The 19,294-nt window shown below is 42.1% G+C and overlaps 1 protein-coding gene across 3 annotated transcripts in view; it reads right to left on the reverse strand.

The window, feature by feature from the left end:
• Window positions 1-944: 944 nt before the first annotated feature.
• Window positions 945-19,294, reverse strand: part of Pum (pumilio) — a 180,311-nt gene continuing 161,961 nt past the window's right edge. For 2 of the 3 annotated variants that reach the window (XM_076326600.1, XM_076326602.1), the window contains exons 10-18: window positions 16,848-17,234; window positions 16,250-16,490; window positions 15,057-15,221; window positions 14,574-14,693; window positions 13,564-13,858; window positions 12,927-13,167; window positions 12,327-12,717; window positions 12,067-12,235; window positions 945-11,868 (exon numbers count right to left, since the gene is read on the reverse strand). In XM_076326600.1, the coding sequence (XP_076182715.1) occupies window positions 11,553-11,868; window positions 12,067-12,235; window positions 12,327-12,717; window positions 12,927-13,167; window positions 13,564-13,858; window positions 14,574-14,693; window positions 15,057-15,221; window positions 16,250-16,490; window positions 16,848-17,234 (2,325 nt within the window). In that variant the 3' untranslated portion in view covers window positions 945-11,552. The remainder of the gene's footprint in view (window positions 11,869-12,066; window positions 12,236-12,326; window positions 12,718-12,926; window positions 13,168-13,563; window positions 13,859-14,573; window positions 14,694-15,056; window positions 15,222-16,249; window positions 16,491-16,847; window positions 17,235-19,294) is intronic. The other variant, XM_076326605.1, reaches the window with a different exon arrangement.

A 19,294-nucleotide genomic window follows, 5' to 3' on the forward strand; every position in this document is an offset into this window, starting at 1 on the left:
GGGAAACTTTTTGTACGTACTTTTCAACGATTCGTAGAATTGATTAAACGTCGACAAAAGTTCAAGAAAGAGAGCAAGTAAAACTCGACGGGAGCAAAAAGAAGAAAAGAAATACGTAGATCCCCCTACGTGTAAATTGTCTCGAGTCGGTGTAAAGGATGACAATAAATAAGAACTAAGGTAGGTACTCCTAACGTAAAAAAAAAAAAAAATAATAATAATAAAGAAGACAAAATACACAAGCGACAGAAAGCATACATGTAATATAACCGCGTCTACCGGTTGTAAAGTTTTCGGTACGAACAAATACCATTTCGAAGTATACTGAAGTTCATATATATATAAATATATATAAACTTTAGATATATATATATTATTAAATTGATATATATATATATATATTTAAAAAAATTACATATATATATATATTAAATTCATATATATATTTTTTTATATATATATATAAACTCGATTAATCCATTATTTAATTATAACTTTATTTACTTCGCGTGGTGGTTCTTAGTCGAACACACGCTGACACGACTAATGAGTAACTCGATAAACTGTAGTAAACCTCTAAGTTTTCCGGTTTTGTGAAATGCAGTTACATCGTTACGGTTTGCCGTCGTTTCCAAATTTTTAACCTACCATTGTCTTTCCAAAATCAACGTGAAATAAAAACCTGTAGAACCGTAGGTATCGAGATGGATTTCTGCCAAAGAAACGTACAAAACTGGGAAAAGGATGCGTGACGGGAGAAACGGTGAACGAAAAAGGTTGGAACACTAACGACGAAAATTAAAAGAAAAAGAAAAAGAAAAAAAGAAAGTAAAATTATCGTATCGAAAAAAAACGAGAATGCGCTGGATCCAAAGAGCAAAGAAATCAATCCTGCACGATGATCGAACGAAAACAGGAACGTGTAGAGCTACCACGTGTATCGATTCCCTTTCTCTCGTCGACTTGTTATTTTAGTTCTCGTTCTTTTTTTTTTTGTTTGTTTTCTTTTCTCTCCCCTTTTCCTCCATTTCGATTCGTCTTATTGCAATAAGTTATATCACGACATCCACCTTTCACATTATATACTCAGATTCAAAAATCCTTTTTATTAACGTTCTAGAAAATATGAAATACAATCGACAAAGACGCTAATTAGTATATATAATAATACCGTAAACGACGCGTTATCGTTCCTGGGAATAGTTTTACAATACATGTATAATCGGCGGAAAAAACGCATCGCGTGTCGGTTCGACAGAACGTACAAACGTAGAAGCCGGGAAAAAAACGGAACTCTTTGGACCTGGGCAATCTTTGAACCGCCTGCCACCACGAGTCGAAAAAGAAAGCAGCGGTCGTGTGTCGTTTCGATCGTTCGGACAATACATGTGAAGGAAAAAACGAGAACGCAGCGGCGCGACAGTGGCGAATGTGAATTTCTTTTATGCGGCGTGTTTTGCAACAAGAAAGAAAACTAATCGAGGGGAAGCACAGAACTTTATGCAAGTACCGTATTGTTCGTTCGTTTAAAACGTCTTTTCTCATTCTTTCTTATACAATTTTTTTTTCTTTTTTTTGTTCTCGTGTTATCTCATTGGGTTTCGCGTGTTGTGCTCTGAAAAATTGTCCCGCGGGTGCACGATTGCACGCGCAAACATTTCAAAAAATTCCGAGTACCGTCGGCTACCGTATTACATCGACTTTTGCGTGTACGTGTGTGTGTGTGTGTGTGGACTATCTTTAAAAAAATCTACGCTCTTCTTTATACCGGGGTTTGGAGTGGGGGGAGGTGTTTCTTTTTTTTCTTTTCTTTCGGGCGCGAACGGGTCAAAGTGTCGTAAAAGTTACTCTTTTTCTTTTGTTTTTTTTTTCTCTCAAACTTTTCTTTTCCCGTTGTTCCTAGAATCGTAACTATTTACTTCTTTTTCATTCGAGGTGGCGGTTTTCAATTTTTAATATTTTACTTTTTTTTTTCTTTTTCTTCCTTCGGTTCGTTTCATTTTTTTCGTCGCTTTGCGCGGCATCGTCGCGTTTATAAACTGGTTTTTCTTTTTCACTCGACATGCTCTCTCTCTCGTTACTTTTTTTCCATTTTTTGTTTCGTTTAGTTTAGTTCACTTAAATGGTACAATGACGTATTACATCTTTTTTTTTTTCTTTATTTGTTTGTCTCTTTAATCTACTCGCACTGTTCTGCCTGCTTGTAAAAAACATCGTCGAAAATGATTCATCTTCGTGGCTATTTCATCGTTTCTACTACGTTCTATACACTAATATACAAGTTATGCAATTCTTTTAGTTTTAATCCGTATGCCTGTCCGTCCCACTTATCTAATTTATCCGCTAATATGGAATACATTTTCTTGCTCTTTTATATCCCTCGGCAATATCTACCGTGTGTCCCATAAGCATCACCGGCTCGTACATTGCTCGCGCGCGCGCGCGCGCGCTACGCTCGCCGAACACCGATTTTCTTTTTTCTTTTATCTCCATTTTCGGTTTCCGCGAACGAGAAGAGAGCTTACGAAAACGAGTAACGACGTGTGAAACAAAAAAACGAAAAAAAAAAAAACAAAAACGAGAAAAGAACGAAAGAAAAGAAAAACGAAAAAAAAAGAAAAGAAAAACAAACGAAAACAAAAAGAAAAAAAGAGAAAAAAATAAATCGTAATCAAGGAACTCGTCGCAAATTAATTTCTTCACGCTCCTCCTACGAACAGTATCGAGCAACGCAACGTCAAATAATTTACATTACAATCTTATTACACTCTTACATATATATTACAACTTACGATTTACCCGACGCGACACCTTTTGTTCTCCCGGCGAAAATTATTTCTCGATCTTCCGATTATTTGTTTTCCCCGACGATGTATACACGGACGAACGAAAAGAAGAGGCCCGAATTTGAAACTGACCGGGAAAAAAAAAAGAAAAAAAAAAATAGAAAAGAAAAAGAAAAAACGAAAACAAAAGAAAAAAAAAGAAAGAAAAAAGAAAGTAACAAATATCGTCAAAATTCGTCGCGTGCGAGTGTGTAGGAGCCAGTGTGGCGTGGTGAACGAGTGTACGCATACATATATGACATATATCTGACAAATATATACGATGTGTGTGTATATGTATATATATATATATATATATATATATTATATATATATGTTCAATTAGCCCTGCGAATCCGTAGTGGTTTGCTAGGTGTGTCTGCGTGTTTGTATCATCTTGAGTTTGTTCGCGTTTGTATGTGTTTGTATGTGTTTGTTTGCGGGCGTATGATGTACCGTGTGGTGTCGTATGACGCGGTTTGGAGACGGGTGACACGATGTGATATATTTGCCGCGATATGAGAATAGCGCGCTACTGTACATCAGTCTTAATATCAGGGCGCACCATTCCCGTGGATGTTTACACACTATGTTTCCCCTTCCCCTCTTCGTCCTCCGTTCGTCCGTGAGCGCGCGCAGCCTCGAACGAAGGGAGTCGGGCTATAACCGATTATTCATATTTTCTTTTCGCTATTACGTTCTCCGCGTTGGTCGTTAGAGACTAAACGCTGCTCGTACACATAAATATATAGCGCCATGGCAGTTGAAAAACAGGTGGGGGGTGCACGGACGATGAACAAATGTAGAGAAATGTCCTTCATACTCGAACCCGGTGTGTACGTGTTTGTTTACGTTTGCGTGTACGTTTGTTTGGGTTTGTTTGGGTGCGTGTAGGCGCGTTTGTCGCGCGCGAGCGACGCGGTAGTGTTCGCACGGATTGTTGTGCCACGTTGCCATAGCGACGTGCCGACAACGCGTTGCCGTGTGTTTGCGTTTGGATCGCGAACATGGTTGTACGCGGTTTGTGGATGATGTGTGCGTGGCGTACGATCGAGTGTGTACTACAAGTGGGAGGTCGCAGATCCTTCATATATATATAATACAATTAGCATGTAGTATTAAAATCATATACAATTGTTACAATATTTAAATAGTACTTATTACATATATATCATATACCGATAGGTTTCAAAGTTATTTTTTTTTTCTTTTTAGGTATACATATACAGATATATATATATATATATTTATATGTATATATATGTATAATCAATTATTTATAGGGTTGCTTAATTGTGTTTTTTTTTTCTCTTTCGAATCCTCGTACGCGCATTCCCCCCGATCGAGGATGGGGGAACCCTTTTCTTTGTTCCGTCGGTTTTCTTTTTCTTTTTTTTTTCTTTCCCTTCATTTTTCTCGGATGTCTGAGAACGATACTCCACCCCCGTCCACGAGGAGGGGGGACGGGGTGGTGGCGCGTGTCCGGTTGTTTAGGAGAAAGGCGGCGAAAGAGAGACAGAGAGATTGATGATTGTATCTAAAGTACAAATATCGAAGGTTAAAAAGGAGCGCAAAAGGGATTATACGTAACGCAACGCGTGGAAAACGCTGTCGTATTGTTTGCACGATATCTCTGCATACGCCGAATTGAGCGCAACTATTTTCATTTTACTTTTTCTCTTACTATTGTTGTTAATATTGTTGTTGTTGTTTTATTTTTTTTTTCTCTTGTTCTCTTTTCGTTATGCGTTCCGAGAACGCGCAATTTTGATCTCTGTTTGCCGAATGGGACGAGCGATCGATTTGCAAGAATTCTTCGGGGCACCGTGTTTGTTTTCGATTTTCGGTGATCGAAAGAAAGGAAAAAAAAAAAATAAACAAAGTAGCGTCTCTCGTCGAATTTCGTTCCTACGGATTCATTATATACAGGGATATTATCTTACGAAGGTGCCCCTTTGGATAATGCTCTCGCAAGTGTTTTAGGTGCGCGCGCAGAATTTCGCGAAATACGAATTTTTTCTTTTTCAATGTCTACGCAATACATTTTCTTTTGTCCCCCGTCCCGATGGAACATGTTCCTCTTTTCTTTCTTTCTTTGGTTCGGGTGCGCGCGAACGTCGAATTGCGTTTATTGTTTCTTTTTCGGAAGTTTTTTCGCGCGCTACCCGAGAGGAACGAACGAGCCCGTCGATCGTTTCTCCCTTTTTTTCTTCGTTTTCTTTTTTTACACACAAAACACAGGCAAGAATAAGATTCGATACTGATGTTGTTGTTGTTGTTTTTTTTTTTTTTAGTTTTTTTTTGCGTTACAAATCCCGCGATTCGGATCCTTTATTAACAAAAATTGTTCCATTTGCTCGATGACGAATCGTATGGATCTCGCACAGAAATTTACAAAAGAGGACCATACCAAAACCGTGTGTACAGAAATACTGAGAAATGTCTCGCACACTTTTACATTATATTTTACAAAGAGTACAACACGCTCGAGGAACAGGATTGTACGCAAGAACGATTCGCTGACTGGGCGTGGGAGTAGGAGTGGCGGTTAACGGGGCGTGGGAATGGGAGTGGGTGGTTAACGGGGCGTGGGAGCAGGAGTGGGAGTTGACGGGGCGTGGGCTACTTTCTCCGAGTGGGCGGAGGGAGGGCGGGGATAAAGACGACGAAAATATTCGCAGACGCGGATCCTGGGATCGCGCGATCCGTAATGCGGGAAAAGAAAGAACGAAGAAAAAAAACTATACGCCATGTTTCGTCGAGGGGAAAGATCGAAAGACCGTGTTCGTGTAGCTTTAAATTTTCCCTGTTGTTGTTGTTGTTGTTTCGTTACGAATTCCGCATTTTCCATCGGATATTATTTGTTTGTCCGCTTTTTGTTTTTGCTCGGTTTTCGTTTTATACACGGTGCACGCGCACCTCGTAGAAGTCGCGCAACCAATAATTATTTCCATTCTCGCGCTATATAAAAAATTTACACTATTTATAATCAAAAAGTCGTTAAAGAATTTCTTTTCGTTCCTCAGAAGCTTAAGTAGATATATGTATATGTATATATATAAATATATATATATATATATAACACGACAGCAATCAGGTGTTGTCAACCTATATCGCTAAACGTTCGTTACCAAAGTTCCGATCAAAGTAAAGTTCTTTTTCGTTTCTCGATTCAAAAAGGACAGAAACGGGAAGGCCGGGCCGTAAAAAGAAAGTGTATCCGTATTTCGTATGTACCATATTTATAAAGCATTATATACGTGAGCGTGTTTACGCGTGTTTTATATATATATATATATATATACACACATATATATATATATAAATGTATATATATATATATATATTTATATTCATATTTATATAGAAGTGTGTATCTAGCAAACATTAGTAATAGCAATAATAATTAATAAAGGGAAGGTCGTTAATCAAACAAATATTGGTAAGAGTAACTATAGCAATAATAATTATAATAATCATATTAATCGTAATAATAAGAATAATAATATTAATAATAATTATAATAGTAAAAAGTATAATAGTAATCAAGTAACCTTAGCTGATAAGACATGAGATTTTGCGTTCGAGTTTCGCTTCTGCTATGTGACTTTTCGGTTTCTTTTCTTTTGCGGGTTTTCCTACTTCGACAGGGGGGTGGTGGGGGGTGATTATATCGATGCTTCTATTACAAAAAATGAGACGTTCGTTTCCGACACGTTTTTAATTTACAAATGATGCGCGCGATTTACACGGACGAAGGAACTATCGTCATTCCTTATTTAAATATCGGTAACGCATTAAACGTCGTTAACTACGTAAATCCACGTTAACAGCGAACTATATATCCTGTCGACCGAGGGGTGAAAAGAGTTGGCGGTTGGAATGTCTCTGTCTGTATATATCGAGTTTTGCGTTTCGTTATCGTACATGTATTGTTTTTTTTCGTTTACCAGTTTCCCTATGTTTTATTCGTTTCTTTTTTTTCCCCGTGTGTGTGTGTGTGTGTTTCTTTTCTTTTTTTTTTATCTGCGGCTCCAAAACGAGCAGCTTCCTCTCAGCGATTTCCGAAAAGATCGATTCTATGCGGAGGGGGCAGGGGGAGGAGAGTAGGGGCGGGGCAACAACAACCCGCCTCTCGTCGTTGTTCGGCCACGAGTATCGACCACCGATTCGAATCGAAATCAACAGTATCGAGGAACAGGAAGAGCGGAATCGAACTAAAAAAAAGAAAAAAAAAAAAAAACACAAGAAAGAAAAACCGCTTCAAAATCCGATAGTAAGTATCGCATTTTACTTCACGCGCCTCTTACGTTTTTTCGATAAAAGTTTTCCCCTTCTTTGTTTCGTTTTCCCTTCTATTTATCTCGTTGTTGTTATTATTGTTGTTGTTTCGTTTCCCTATTCGTGAACCGGCCCGTGTCGTTAACTAGAGTAAATAATCTCCGCGCGAAGAAGAAAGAGAAAGGGTACCTAAGAATTTGTCAATTTTCGTTAATAAATCGTTATTTACAATATCTTACAAAGAAAGCGGCTATGTTTTCCTTCCTCTTCTCACCATTTTTTGCACATTGAAAGTTTTTCCCCTTTTATTAGTTTTTGTACAAAATCGCGACGGATCTCGAGTTGCTTGCGGTTCTCCCCTTTTTTATATTTTGTCCCGTTCCTTATTTCATCGTCATCGTTATCATTGCTCCTCCCTTTATCGTTCTTCTCGTATTCCTTGTTTTTCTTTCGTTTCTTTAGAATTCTACATATTTAACACCTAAGTTTTAACAAAATATTATACATTGTACACGGTTTCTTTCTTTCTTTCTTTTCTTTCTTTTTTCTTTTCATTTCTTTTAGGATTACAACTCGATCTTATTATTATTATTATCATCATCATCATCATCGTCATTGTCCTATCGTCGGTTACGAGAACGCAACGCGCAAACGAACCTTCTTTCAGTTTCTTTTTTTTTTTTTTCTTCTTCTTTTTCCTCTTTCTCGGATGTGTATACAAATGGGGGGCGGATGGGTGGAGGAGCGGTGGCGGCGGCGGCGGCGGCAGATTGGAGACGGTGCATCATCGCGCGTACGAACGTCGAATTTAAAAAACATTGGCGAGATTTTCATTCGTTTCTTAGTGTCTTTTCCTTTTTTTCTTTCCTTTTTGTACAATCATCGAGAGAACCTCTCCCGCGACGAAGAATAATTTATATATACACACGTTATACGACTCGTGAAGCGATTTGGATGAAAAAAAAAAAACTTTCCCGTTTCGCTGCCTCGATGTGCTTTGGGTTCGTTCTCTCGGCATTCCCGCGAGTGCGATACTCTTTTGGCCTCGAAACGTGCGCGAAATTTACAAAAGATACCCGAACTACGCAATGTCGTTTCTCCTTCGCGGCATCGATGGTTCTTTAGATTATTATTTTTTTTTTTATCCCCTCTTGTTTGCCTCCTCGAAGGATACGTCGTCCCGAACGGATAAAAATTGCGAGTAGAGAGGAGCCGCGTAGGTTAGAACGTTTGCTCGAGAGAGAAAAAAAGAAGAAAAAAAAAAGATAAAATATGAAATTCGTAGAAAGAGATAGCTGGGTAGATAAATAGAGAATGAGGGGGAGATGTGGTCCTTAAAAGAAGGGGAATGAAAATTCTGCAGCGAGATCTCGCCACCCTTATTTTCGATTGGCTCGAAGACTTGTGTACAATCGTACTTGTCGGGTTGCAATCGTCGTTCGAACGAGAGAAATCAAGAACGTAAAAACGCGTCGCGTGGGTCACGTGACGCGTGCGGACGACGCAACGAAGACCAATAATAAAAAAAAAAAAAAAAAAACCGGAACCAAGGACCTGAGCAACGAGGACATAAAACATTTGGATGGTACGCGATCTCGATGATAAAAGAAGAAGACAACAAATGATTACAGAACATGGAATAAAATGAAACAGAATAAAACGAAGAGAAGAAGAAGAAAAAGAAAGAAAGAAAGAAAGAAAAAAAAAGAAACAAACAAAAAATTCCGATTCTCTATTGAAAACAGCTGAGAGGTGCTCTTTCCAACCGTCTTTGTGTGATCAGTATTAAATATACAAATCGAAATGCTCCGGGTATGTCTACATACATGTTCTAACTCTGTGAGAACGTGTAAATGAGTGAAGGGGGGCGGGGCAAAAGTGGGGCAGAGGGGGAAATGTGGCGCGAAAAGAGATATAGATACACACGCAATGGGAACATTAATTTCCTGACGTTTTTCTTCTTTTTTAAAGAACGCGTTATCATTTATACAATGTACAATGGGTCTCAGTTACGTTCAAAGATCATCGCGATCACGCGATGGCTGCGATTACTTTTAAAAGGACTGTGGACTAAGGGGGCGGGGACGTGGGTGTGGTGTGTGTGTTGCGAGGAGTCAGTGGGGGTTTTGGACGGGGACGATTCGGGAGAATTGGATGAATCCGAATATAAACGATTTCTTTCCTATAGAGCGTCTCGTTTTGTCAAAAATGTCTATATCTTACAACTGGATAATGTATGAGCGTGCGTGTATGTGAAGGGAGGAGGGATCTGGTGGTGGGCGGGGAATGGTGATAGGGTGGGTGTGGTTGAAACCATCTTTAACACGGTAGGAGAAAGGGAAATGTAACGTATATTGATCGAGGGTCAGCAGCATTAGAACGTAAATCATATTTAAATTTAATATAATTAGTAATTATTATAATACACGATATTCACAAAGTCCGTTAAAAAGGAGAGAATTCCCGTGAAAAATAAAATTATTCATTGAATTTACGGTTCCTCATGTAGGGTTGTCACGTCGTTCCTATACACATTTGTTATTTATTTATATCACAATTTACAAAATTCGAGGATCATAGGGATTGGGAAGAAGACGAGGGCGTGGGTAGTGGGCGTTTCTTGGGCGGGGGAGGGGCTTAAGGGGTGCAGGATTGGGCGGGAGGATAAGGTATCGAGGTAGAGGGGGATGTAAAAAGGACGTTTAAGAGAGTAGAAAAAAATGCTCCGCGCTCGAAGGCGACAAACGTAAAACGAACAAAGGAGAACCGTGCTGACGACTTGATGTCTCTCCTCATTATTTTTTCTCTGTCTTTTCCATCTTTATGTTTCGATCTTACCATCGCTTCTGCTAAATTCCGTTTTTTTTTTCTTTTTTTTTTCGAGAAGGAATACACATATATATTATATACTGATTCGTTTTCGAAAATTTCTTCCTAAACGTGAAACGAGAATAACGAACTTGGTTTCCTTTCCTTTTTTCCTGTTATCGTTTTTTTTTTTTTTATATAATTATTATTATTATTCACGAACAATCTGAAGCAATCAAGGGGGCAGATCAGCGGTCCGGTTAGGGATACTCAGCTTCATTCCCATGTCAAACGCTATGCTAGATTTTAATCAACGTATCTGTAGCTCCTAACCATCTATCAAATCTGAACCGATACCGATTCGTTGATCGGACGTGTACCGCACACAAGGATAATACTACTTTTAGCGTGCAAAGGCTGTACGGTACACTCGCGACCAAGACGTCTCGTGCATGGTATATTACGGACATCGCACTCTCGTTACAACTCGATATAAATGCATGCAGCTCTAAGATCTATCCTAGCTGTCTAAACACAATTTTCTCATCATCGAACCTGTTGCTGTTGTTTACCGAGTTTTGTGATCGCCGCGTGAACCGTGAAACGGGTACGCGCGCGCGATTTCTCTTGCAGTTTACCTCTTTTTTGCATTTTTCCTATTTTTTCGCTTAAGTGTTTGCCAGAGGACAGAGCTCTACGCTCTTTTGAAAGAGTGCTGAGTTTAAAAAGGATAATAACGTGTGTGTCTGTGTATATGTGTGTGTGTATATATTTGTGTGTGTATATATATGTGTATATTTGTGTGTGTATATATGTGTGTGTGTTTGTTAAATAACGATTTTACCCAAACCGAGGGGAGAAAATAGTTTCTTACAAATTGTCGGAACGTGTCCGTGCCGTGTTTGAAATTGTGTTAACTGATCGATTAAACGAGCGGTGTTAAGACAATCAGCCATCTCAGCACTGCAGTTTCTTTTTTTTTTTTTTAACGATCAAGCTCGAAGAAGCTTGTCCAGCCGTTTCGAAGAAACTCGGTTCTCAAAAAACGTTATCGGTGCAACTTTCGGGACACTTCAATGCGAATCGCTACGAATATATATATTATACTCGGCAGCACGTTAGATTGCTAATAGAAAAATGCACTGCACCTCTAACGTTATTCTACAAATTGATTTCTTTCTGATACACATTTCGACCTTTGAAGTTTTCAATTCATTTTTTTTTTTTGTCGTTGTTTCCACGCGCCGTGATCTCGCGCGCGTTGTCCGGTTCTCGGATGTTCTGTACAAATTCTGTCGGCTTTATACGGGTTTTGTAAAAATAAGAAAAATCGTCTCGGTATTTAGTTTATCCATTCGTTTTCTCTCGTTTTTCAAAGTGGATATATATACGCGTGTTCTCCCCTCACTTTCTGCGGTTTATTTTTTTTTTTTATAGCTCCAAAACAAGGGACAACAAGGCGAACACGGCGCACGGAAAACTGAATCCCCGTTTTTATTATTTTTTTTTTCTCTCGTCCATTATGAATCAATGGCGATAGATACGTTGTAATAAATATTTACGTAGGTCTTGGGTACGTGTTCCTTCAACGTACGAAGAAGATCCCGAATTGTTGTTATACTTTCTGAAACCGTACGCTTATAGAACCTGCGTTGGCTGCTGAGCTGGCGTGGAAACAGGACCAGCAGCAGAAGCAGGCGGTCCGATGGGACCGAGATCGTTTCCACCGGTTGTGGAACCAGCAGGTGTCGCCACCCCCATCGCGGATGCAGTTTTCATGAAGAACTTCTCAAGCTTGACAATGATGTGTTTGCCGTAGGTGTACTTGCGCAAGCTGCCTAAGTGTGGGCGAATCTTGTGCATCAATACTTTGCGTTGCGCCGGTTCTGCTACATCGATCATCTTCTGAACCACGTAATTGGCATACTGATCCTTCATCATAACGTTCAATGCGCTGTTTTGTAACACGTGCAGAAATTAGCGACACGATGGATTTACAAGGTTTGCGTAACGCGGTGATATTATAACAATAATAATAATAATAACAATAATAATAATAATAACAATAATAATAATAACAATAATAATAATAATAATAACAACGTGGTCGCGAAATTAAATTTAAATTTCGCGTCCAACGGGCAACACTTACTTGTCGTTAAAGCCGCATACTTCCTCGATCAGGACAGCGCGTTCTTGTCTTGTAGCATGAGTTACGCACTTTTCAACAACGTTGCTCGCGAACTTGTGTTGAGAAAGAGTAAGTACTTTACCCCTAACGCTGCTGATCAACTGCGCCTTGTCCTCCGGTTTTCCGTGTTCTTCGGCAAGAAACAGTCAACGGTCAAGTGTTTTCGTTAGAGGAAAAATGTTACGACGAATGCGGTACACAAGGGAACGGTCGTTACTCACCTAGTACGTGCTGGATAACGTAATTACCATACTGATCTTGAATGAGCTGATCAGTGGCAGCGTGTAGCTCTTGAAGGATACCCTGAGTTTGTTCGGGAGTGCAGTGCTCGAGAATACGTTGGATCACTCTGCATCCGTACGGATGAGTGCTCAACGAGTAAACTTGACCGGCGAATGCCCCGATCACGAACTGCAGTGCTCGCGGTTCGACGCACTCGATACATTTTTGCACGACGTGATTTCCATTTTGATCTTTTACGCACTTCAAAACGTGCCCGTCCAGCTCCCGTACAATCTCCTGCTGCTGCTCCGGTCCGATCGATTCAAGAGCCTTCTGAATCACTCTACAGCCGTACATCTGCAGCGCCAAGGGCAGTACGTGTCCTCGAACCTAAACGTAACACGGACACGAGAGTAGCAACGTTCAAAGTGCCTCTTGAAATGACGTTGAACCGAAGCGTTCAGCCCACATTACGATCCATCATTGGACAATAATCAGTTGACACGCAAAGGTAATCATCATTTTTCAGATCTCTTATCGTTTTACGGAAGGCCATTAATAACAGAGCGGACCAACGACCAAGGGTTTCGGATAATCACCTTTTGAGCGAGGGTGGACTTTTGTTCCGGCGTGCCAAACTCGAAGAACTTCTGAATAACGTAATTCCCAAAGACATCCGTCATCAATGAATAAGCAGAAGTGAGGATTTCTTGGAACACGAGCTGCTTTTCGCTGGCCGAGGCGCGTTCTAATTTCTGCTGAATGAAACGGGAACCGTGCTGATCTTGGCTGAATTCGACTATGTGATTGGCTAGGTCGCGCAGCTGAAGACTCGGGAATCTGCAACACGTAGAAACACCACGTGACGTGAGCTATCGTCGGCAACGTAACACCGTTTCGTCGAGTAAGCGTTCTTCCGTTACTGTGCGCGCAATGTCTCCGGGGCAAAAGTGTCTCGAGTGTACAGAACTCGAGTTTCCGACACCGTGACACCGACGAGACGACTGCGGGAATACGAAGCATCCGGTAGCGTCAGTTACAGTAGCTTTAATTGTAGCAAAATAAGGTTAGGAACGCTATGGGTCAAGAAAGACCCGAGGAATGCGTTAGGCCAGAGATTCCCGTAGTACGGATCAAATATTGAGATTCGAGAGTTATCAAAATTGGATCCTGATACTTGAAAGTTTGACGGAACCTTGCTTCCAGGGTTAGACAAATTCGAGGAACCGTGCGTACCGGTTATTCCTGAAGTCTTCCAGTAAACGCGATCGTCCTCCAGCGTTTTTATCACCGATGCTAGTAGCACCGCCGCGACCAGGTTTGCCCACCAGATTGGGAAACAGAGAGCTACTGGAGCCGAACACCCCGTTGGCCGTTAAAGCTGGAACCGCGCTGGCACGGAACTTGGCCTCGGCTCCAGGAGCAGCGGACACCCGACTGGCACCACCAACCAGTCCGCCTAAAGATCCTCCCAAGGTCGGCGGTGGTGTTAATGATAATCCTAATGGGCTTGGCGATGCTGTTACTGTACCTGCAAATAGGATGACAAATGTAGACAGAGCAAATGTAGACACATTAATACTACAAACAGTGTCAGTACTAGAGATGACGGGGCTAGCTCTTTCTATTCTAATATATAAGTAAACAATTTTCAAGTGCTGCTATGGTGCACTATTGGCAAAGAGAAAGGTTTGTAAAGTATCAGGTTGTTCAGAGAGTCATTTCTTTTTTTTTTTGGTGAAAATGAAACACGATTTTTTTAGAGTGTATATAAACGTTTCATTAAATTATATATTCTCCATTTTTGGAAAATTATATGACTCTCCGAGCAACCCAATACGTTGTACTGTTCATAAGGAAAAGGCTAACGAGTACCCCCACTCTGGTTTAGAGTTTGGCTCCTCCCTTCCATTGTCGCTATTGGCCGAGCATGGTGATGAAGGTCAACAGCGGCCAATGGCGTGCGATGCTAAGGGAATTGGGAGACCGTGAACTAGAGTGGGGACACTCGTTAGCCTTCTTCTCACGGACGGACAGTACAATGTACTTCAAGAATGTATTTGTTTCGGAAAATTACTTTGTACAACGCGTTTCAATCTTATCGATACAGTTTCTAAACTAAATTCACTATGTGTAAATACTGATACTAGTTCAATTACGTTCCTTTTTTTTTCTTTTTAAATGTGAAAGTAACTGACAATAACGCTGGAAGTGACTAAGAAAAAGACAATGAAAATAAGTTTTACCAAGGGCACCATAACTCTGCGGCCATTTTGCACGGCTATACTCCAGGCTGGGACTGAACGCTGACGTGTTCCTATCGAAAGAATCTCTTCGCGCAGTTGACGATGCGCCGAGACCCAAACCTGTGAACAAAAACGTGATCCTTCAAGTTGTATCCATGGAAGGGGGCACGGGACGAACCGATTTTAATTCGATTTCAACAAAGAGGACAGTCACTGGAAGGATGATTAACGGTGTTGAACATGACAACGAAAGACAAAAAAAAAAAGAAACGATACGCTCTCGCAAAAGCATGCAGACATTTTCGGTTCTTGGTTATGTACAAAAAAAAAAAATAGAATATATATATAGATAAATATATGTATATATATATATATATATATAGTATGTATATATGTATATCGAAGATGCCGACGACGCCTGAAACCGAAGGTGGGGGAGCTCTCTCATTCAATGATTCGTCGGTTGGCTAGGGAATGTTGTACCTGTGCTCTGGAGCTGAGCGGGCGAGCCCAGTGCCCCCAGTGGGGAGCCCCCGTATCCCAGAGCGGCTAAACCCGCAGCTAGTCCTGATCCTTGTTGCTGCGCCTGTTGTACAGCGACCGCTTGGGCTTGTGCAACCACCGCTGCAGCACTGCACGCCGCCAGACCTGCACCGAAAGCCCGCAACCCACACACGCTCTTAGTTATCAATTAATCCGCTGTACGTTACCAACCTTACACCGTCTATTAAGCCTAGCGGTACACCGTTTCCAACACATATACACAAACGCAACGCTTCCGACTATTGAATATCGATGGATGGTCGGACCGTGTTCACGGGTCTTCTTTTTATTCTTTTTTTTTAAATTTAAATTTGGTTTGTTTTTCTTTTTAATTTTTTTTTTTTTTAGTCACGAGGTTAATACACGTGGGGGTGATGTACACATATGTACGGGACAACGGAGAGAGATCAGTTGCCCCGGAACGTTAATGAAAATGCGTATCTTCCGACAGGGGGGGTGGTATTTGAATGTTTCTGGTGCCATGCATGTATATACATATTACGTGTACTCGGGGAGGGGGTGGGGGGTGTGGTCGAGAAGCACATCAAGCGGGGACCAACCCAGTGGGCGTCTCCAGAATTGTCCACGCCCTCAGAAGAAAAACTTATCCGTCGCTGCGTGACAATTTCTTAACCCTTTGCACTCGAGAGGGTGACTCTCGTTTACTCAAGTTTCATTTCATTGGAACTCGAAGTGTCGATGCCAGATACAGTTTTGTGAATTTCCATTCCGTTTGTGTGAAATCTTACGAAGTGAAATCATTTTAAATTAAATAGTTGTGAGAAATACGCCGATAGTTGTGAGAAATACCAAATTTTAAATTAAATAATTGTGAGAAATACCCGTCAAATAGTCTCGAGTTGCCGATAGGTCGAACGCAAAGAGTTGGTAAGACCGATTCGTCGCATGCGGGACTTCCGTAGACGCGCGCGCACCGTGAGCGCCCGTGGTGGGGGTCACGGGGGCGTGTCCTATCGCCGTACGCGCTTCTCGAAGGCGTGTGTGTGTATGTAGGGGAGGGGGGGGGGGCGAGAGTATCGAGAACACAGTATCACACATGTATCTACAAACAACGGTGGAGTGGGTGGTTCGATCACAGTGTCGCCAGATGGCGCTGAGTGTGATGATCTTACCCAAACATTCCCCCGCCGTTGCGTTACTATGGGACGTGGGAGTCGGTTGCGAGTATAGACTCGGCGGCGGTGGAGCCGGTGGTCCTGGTGGCGGTTGTGACGGGGCTCTGTTAACGAGAACCGGTGCCGGGCTGACCAGTCTCATGGGGGTTGCCGCGGAGCTCAATCCGCGGACACCACCCATCACGATGGATCCGTTCTGATCGTAGTAGGCTGGTATCACCTGGTATTGGCCCTGGACCTGGAAGAAATGGACATAGGGGTCAACGAACTGGACCCAATACCGTCTGGCGGTGTCTTGTTGGGTGATGTAGTTTCGAACGGACAACGCGGAGCGAACCGTTGGTTTATATTTAATCTCTACCGAAGACCTTCGTCTAGGATGGCCAGATTTCGTTATTAGGAGCAACGAGGAGAGACCCTCCGGGTCCATCTGTCACGGGACACGATCTTAAAACGGCCCGGGACGACAATAGAATTTATTTCTAAACACGCCCTCTTCCTCTCCTCGTCCGATTCCCCTCCCTAGACCCCTCCCCCCGCCCCGTTACCCCGAAATCGTGTTCGCTTTCGAGAAACAGACTAATTAGCCGCTTACAGTCTGCGCCAAATTATTTGCCGTGTCTTGGGCGGCAGCTGCGGCCGCCGCGGCTGACGACGGTGTCAGTGGTCGTCTTGGCGGCGGCGGGGCGGCCGCTTGCGGAGGTGCTTGCGGCAGCAATCCCGCTGGATAAACCCACGGCGCGACTCCATAATACTGTGGTACCACCGGAGGTGGTGCTCCGGCTATCAATGCCCCGACGTACGGTTCCTGGCCGCTGATCACGGTATAAGGCGCCGTGGGGAAGTTCTGCTGTTGTTGTTGCTGTTGCTGTTGCTGCGCCTGTGACGCGGCCAGGTACTGCTGTTGCTGTTGTTGCTGCTGCTGTTGGAGCAACTGCAACTGCTGCGGCGTGGCACCCTGCGGCTGACTTCGGAACAGTTGCTGCAATTCGAGAAGAAAAAATACACTCGTTTTAGCAGTTTTACAACCGGGATGAGGGTAATGGGATCGCGAGCTTACAGCTCTAGCGTGCACGCGCGCGACGTTGCGAGCCGATCTCGTCGACGCGAGCGACTATACCGATTCTCCACCTACGACCGAGCATGGTGCGTAACGTCGTTTTCGTGCGATTTCGTACCGATCGGTCGATTAACCTTGCCTGTACCACGCGTGGGTCTTTATGGACCCAGAGAGGAGATACCTGCATCGTTTGAAACATATTTCGTCGGTATCGTGGAAATTGAGAACGGCACGACGAAGTAACTGAATCTTCGTTCGAAGTGTACGCGAGACGAGGCTATGGGTCAATTTTGACCCAGGTGTTGGTTTCAATCATGGTGACCGAATCATCGGTATTACGAGGGTTCATACGAATTTAGAAACGAGTTAATCGTCAACTGTACCACGCGTGGGTCTTTTCGGACCCAGAGACATTTTATATCGCTTAAAATACATATTGTCGGTATCGTAAAAATTGAGAACGGTACGACGAAGTAACTGGATCTTCGTTCGAAGTGTACACGAGGTGAGATTAGGGGTCTATTTTGACCCATCCGTTGGTTAAGAACCACTGGTATTACGAGGGTTGATACGAATTTAGAAACGAGTTAATCGTATGGGAGAATTGTAGGGTTCGTGAAACCTGTAGAATTCTCACTAGAGGGAGCTCTCATCGAGAGAGTGCTCAGGAGGGAGTTTTGAAAAATTTGTACGTTTAAAAATATTTACGCGGGTAAAATTATATCGAGTTCTCTGTATACGGAGCAAAAATCTTGGAAGGCAATTGTTTGCAGGTTTGAAGTGAAAACGTTTGCACACTGAGAAGAAAACTGGAAGTAGCTTATAACGTGTAGGAGCCTCGGGTCACGGATTTGGCCGAAACTTGGCGTACCGGTGGATTCGGCGATTCGTTTACGAAAGTGTAGTATAATAGGGTTGAATACTCGATAGTTTTTTAGATATTTACAATTAAATTGTCACCGTTACGCATAGATGTCAATTAATAAAATATCTAAAATACTAATTGAAATCAATTTTGGTAACTTTCTTGGTCTTTGGGTGACATTTCAAGAAAAAAATTGTTAATTAACATTCATGCCTTGCTATAACCAAGTGTCCAAACAGTTACCTCATCAACCCCAAATTGTATTCCAATTCCAATATGACACTTTTCATTCAAAGTTCAACAACACGATGAAAAAAAATCGTACACCAACTGTTAACGAGTCATTACAAAAAGCAAACTTCCATCTTTAAATTCACCATAATTCTAAATACATGAAAAATTATTTAAACAATTAGCAAAGATTTAAAAACGTTCCAGTTTCCTCCAAGAAAACTTCACTTCTTCGCTCCCTACCCGATACAAAGAAACTTTTCAAGGTGATTAAATTCTAGCACACAAAAACTAGAGAACTCGACCTTTAAAACGACCCCGTGTAGATGTCGTAGGACTATTTTTCACGAAGTTGGGTCAGAATATTTCGATCGGGGGACCGGAAACTTTCCAGCGACAATTTATCAAGACGATTTACCTATAGACCTACACGAGAGCCCTTTTCCCAGGAAGCGCCTTAATTGCGGGGCAGCGCGTGTTTTTAAACAATGACTCGCCCCGGGCGGACGAAAGTTATGCCAGCGACCTGATGTATCGATCTCTCTCGGCTGGATATACCACCGGCCGTTCTCGTTCTTATCGAATGGATCTGCGGTGCTGGTGCGGGGTCTAGGTAGCGAACAGTCGGTAGGCACACGATATCGCATGCAAATTTTCGGCCAGAACGATACGTCGGCGAGAGCGTGATAGCTGCACAATCCTGTAGGGAGAGACGTCGTCCCTGGACGTCGTCTTAATTTATTCGAGAATGCACCCCGAACGTTTACCGAGGAACTTCTCCGGGCAAAACTCCAATCGCTTGTGCTCGGACAGAGATTAAGGCGCTTAAGGAGTTGGAGTTGATCGTCGTCGATCGTTGGTAAATCCGCAACGGTAACGTAATCGC

This window comes from Ptiloglossa arizonensis, chromosome 1, assembly GCF_051014685.1.
Source record: "Ptiloglossa arizonensis isolate GNS036 chromosome 1, iyPtiAriz1_principal, whole genome shotgun sequence".
NCBI lineage: Eukaryota > Metazoa > Arthropoda > Insecta > Hymenoptera > Colletidae > Ptiloglossa > Ptiloglossa arizonensis.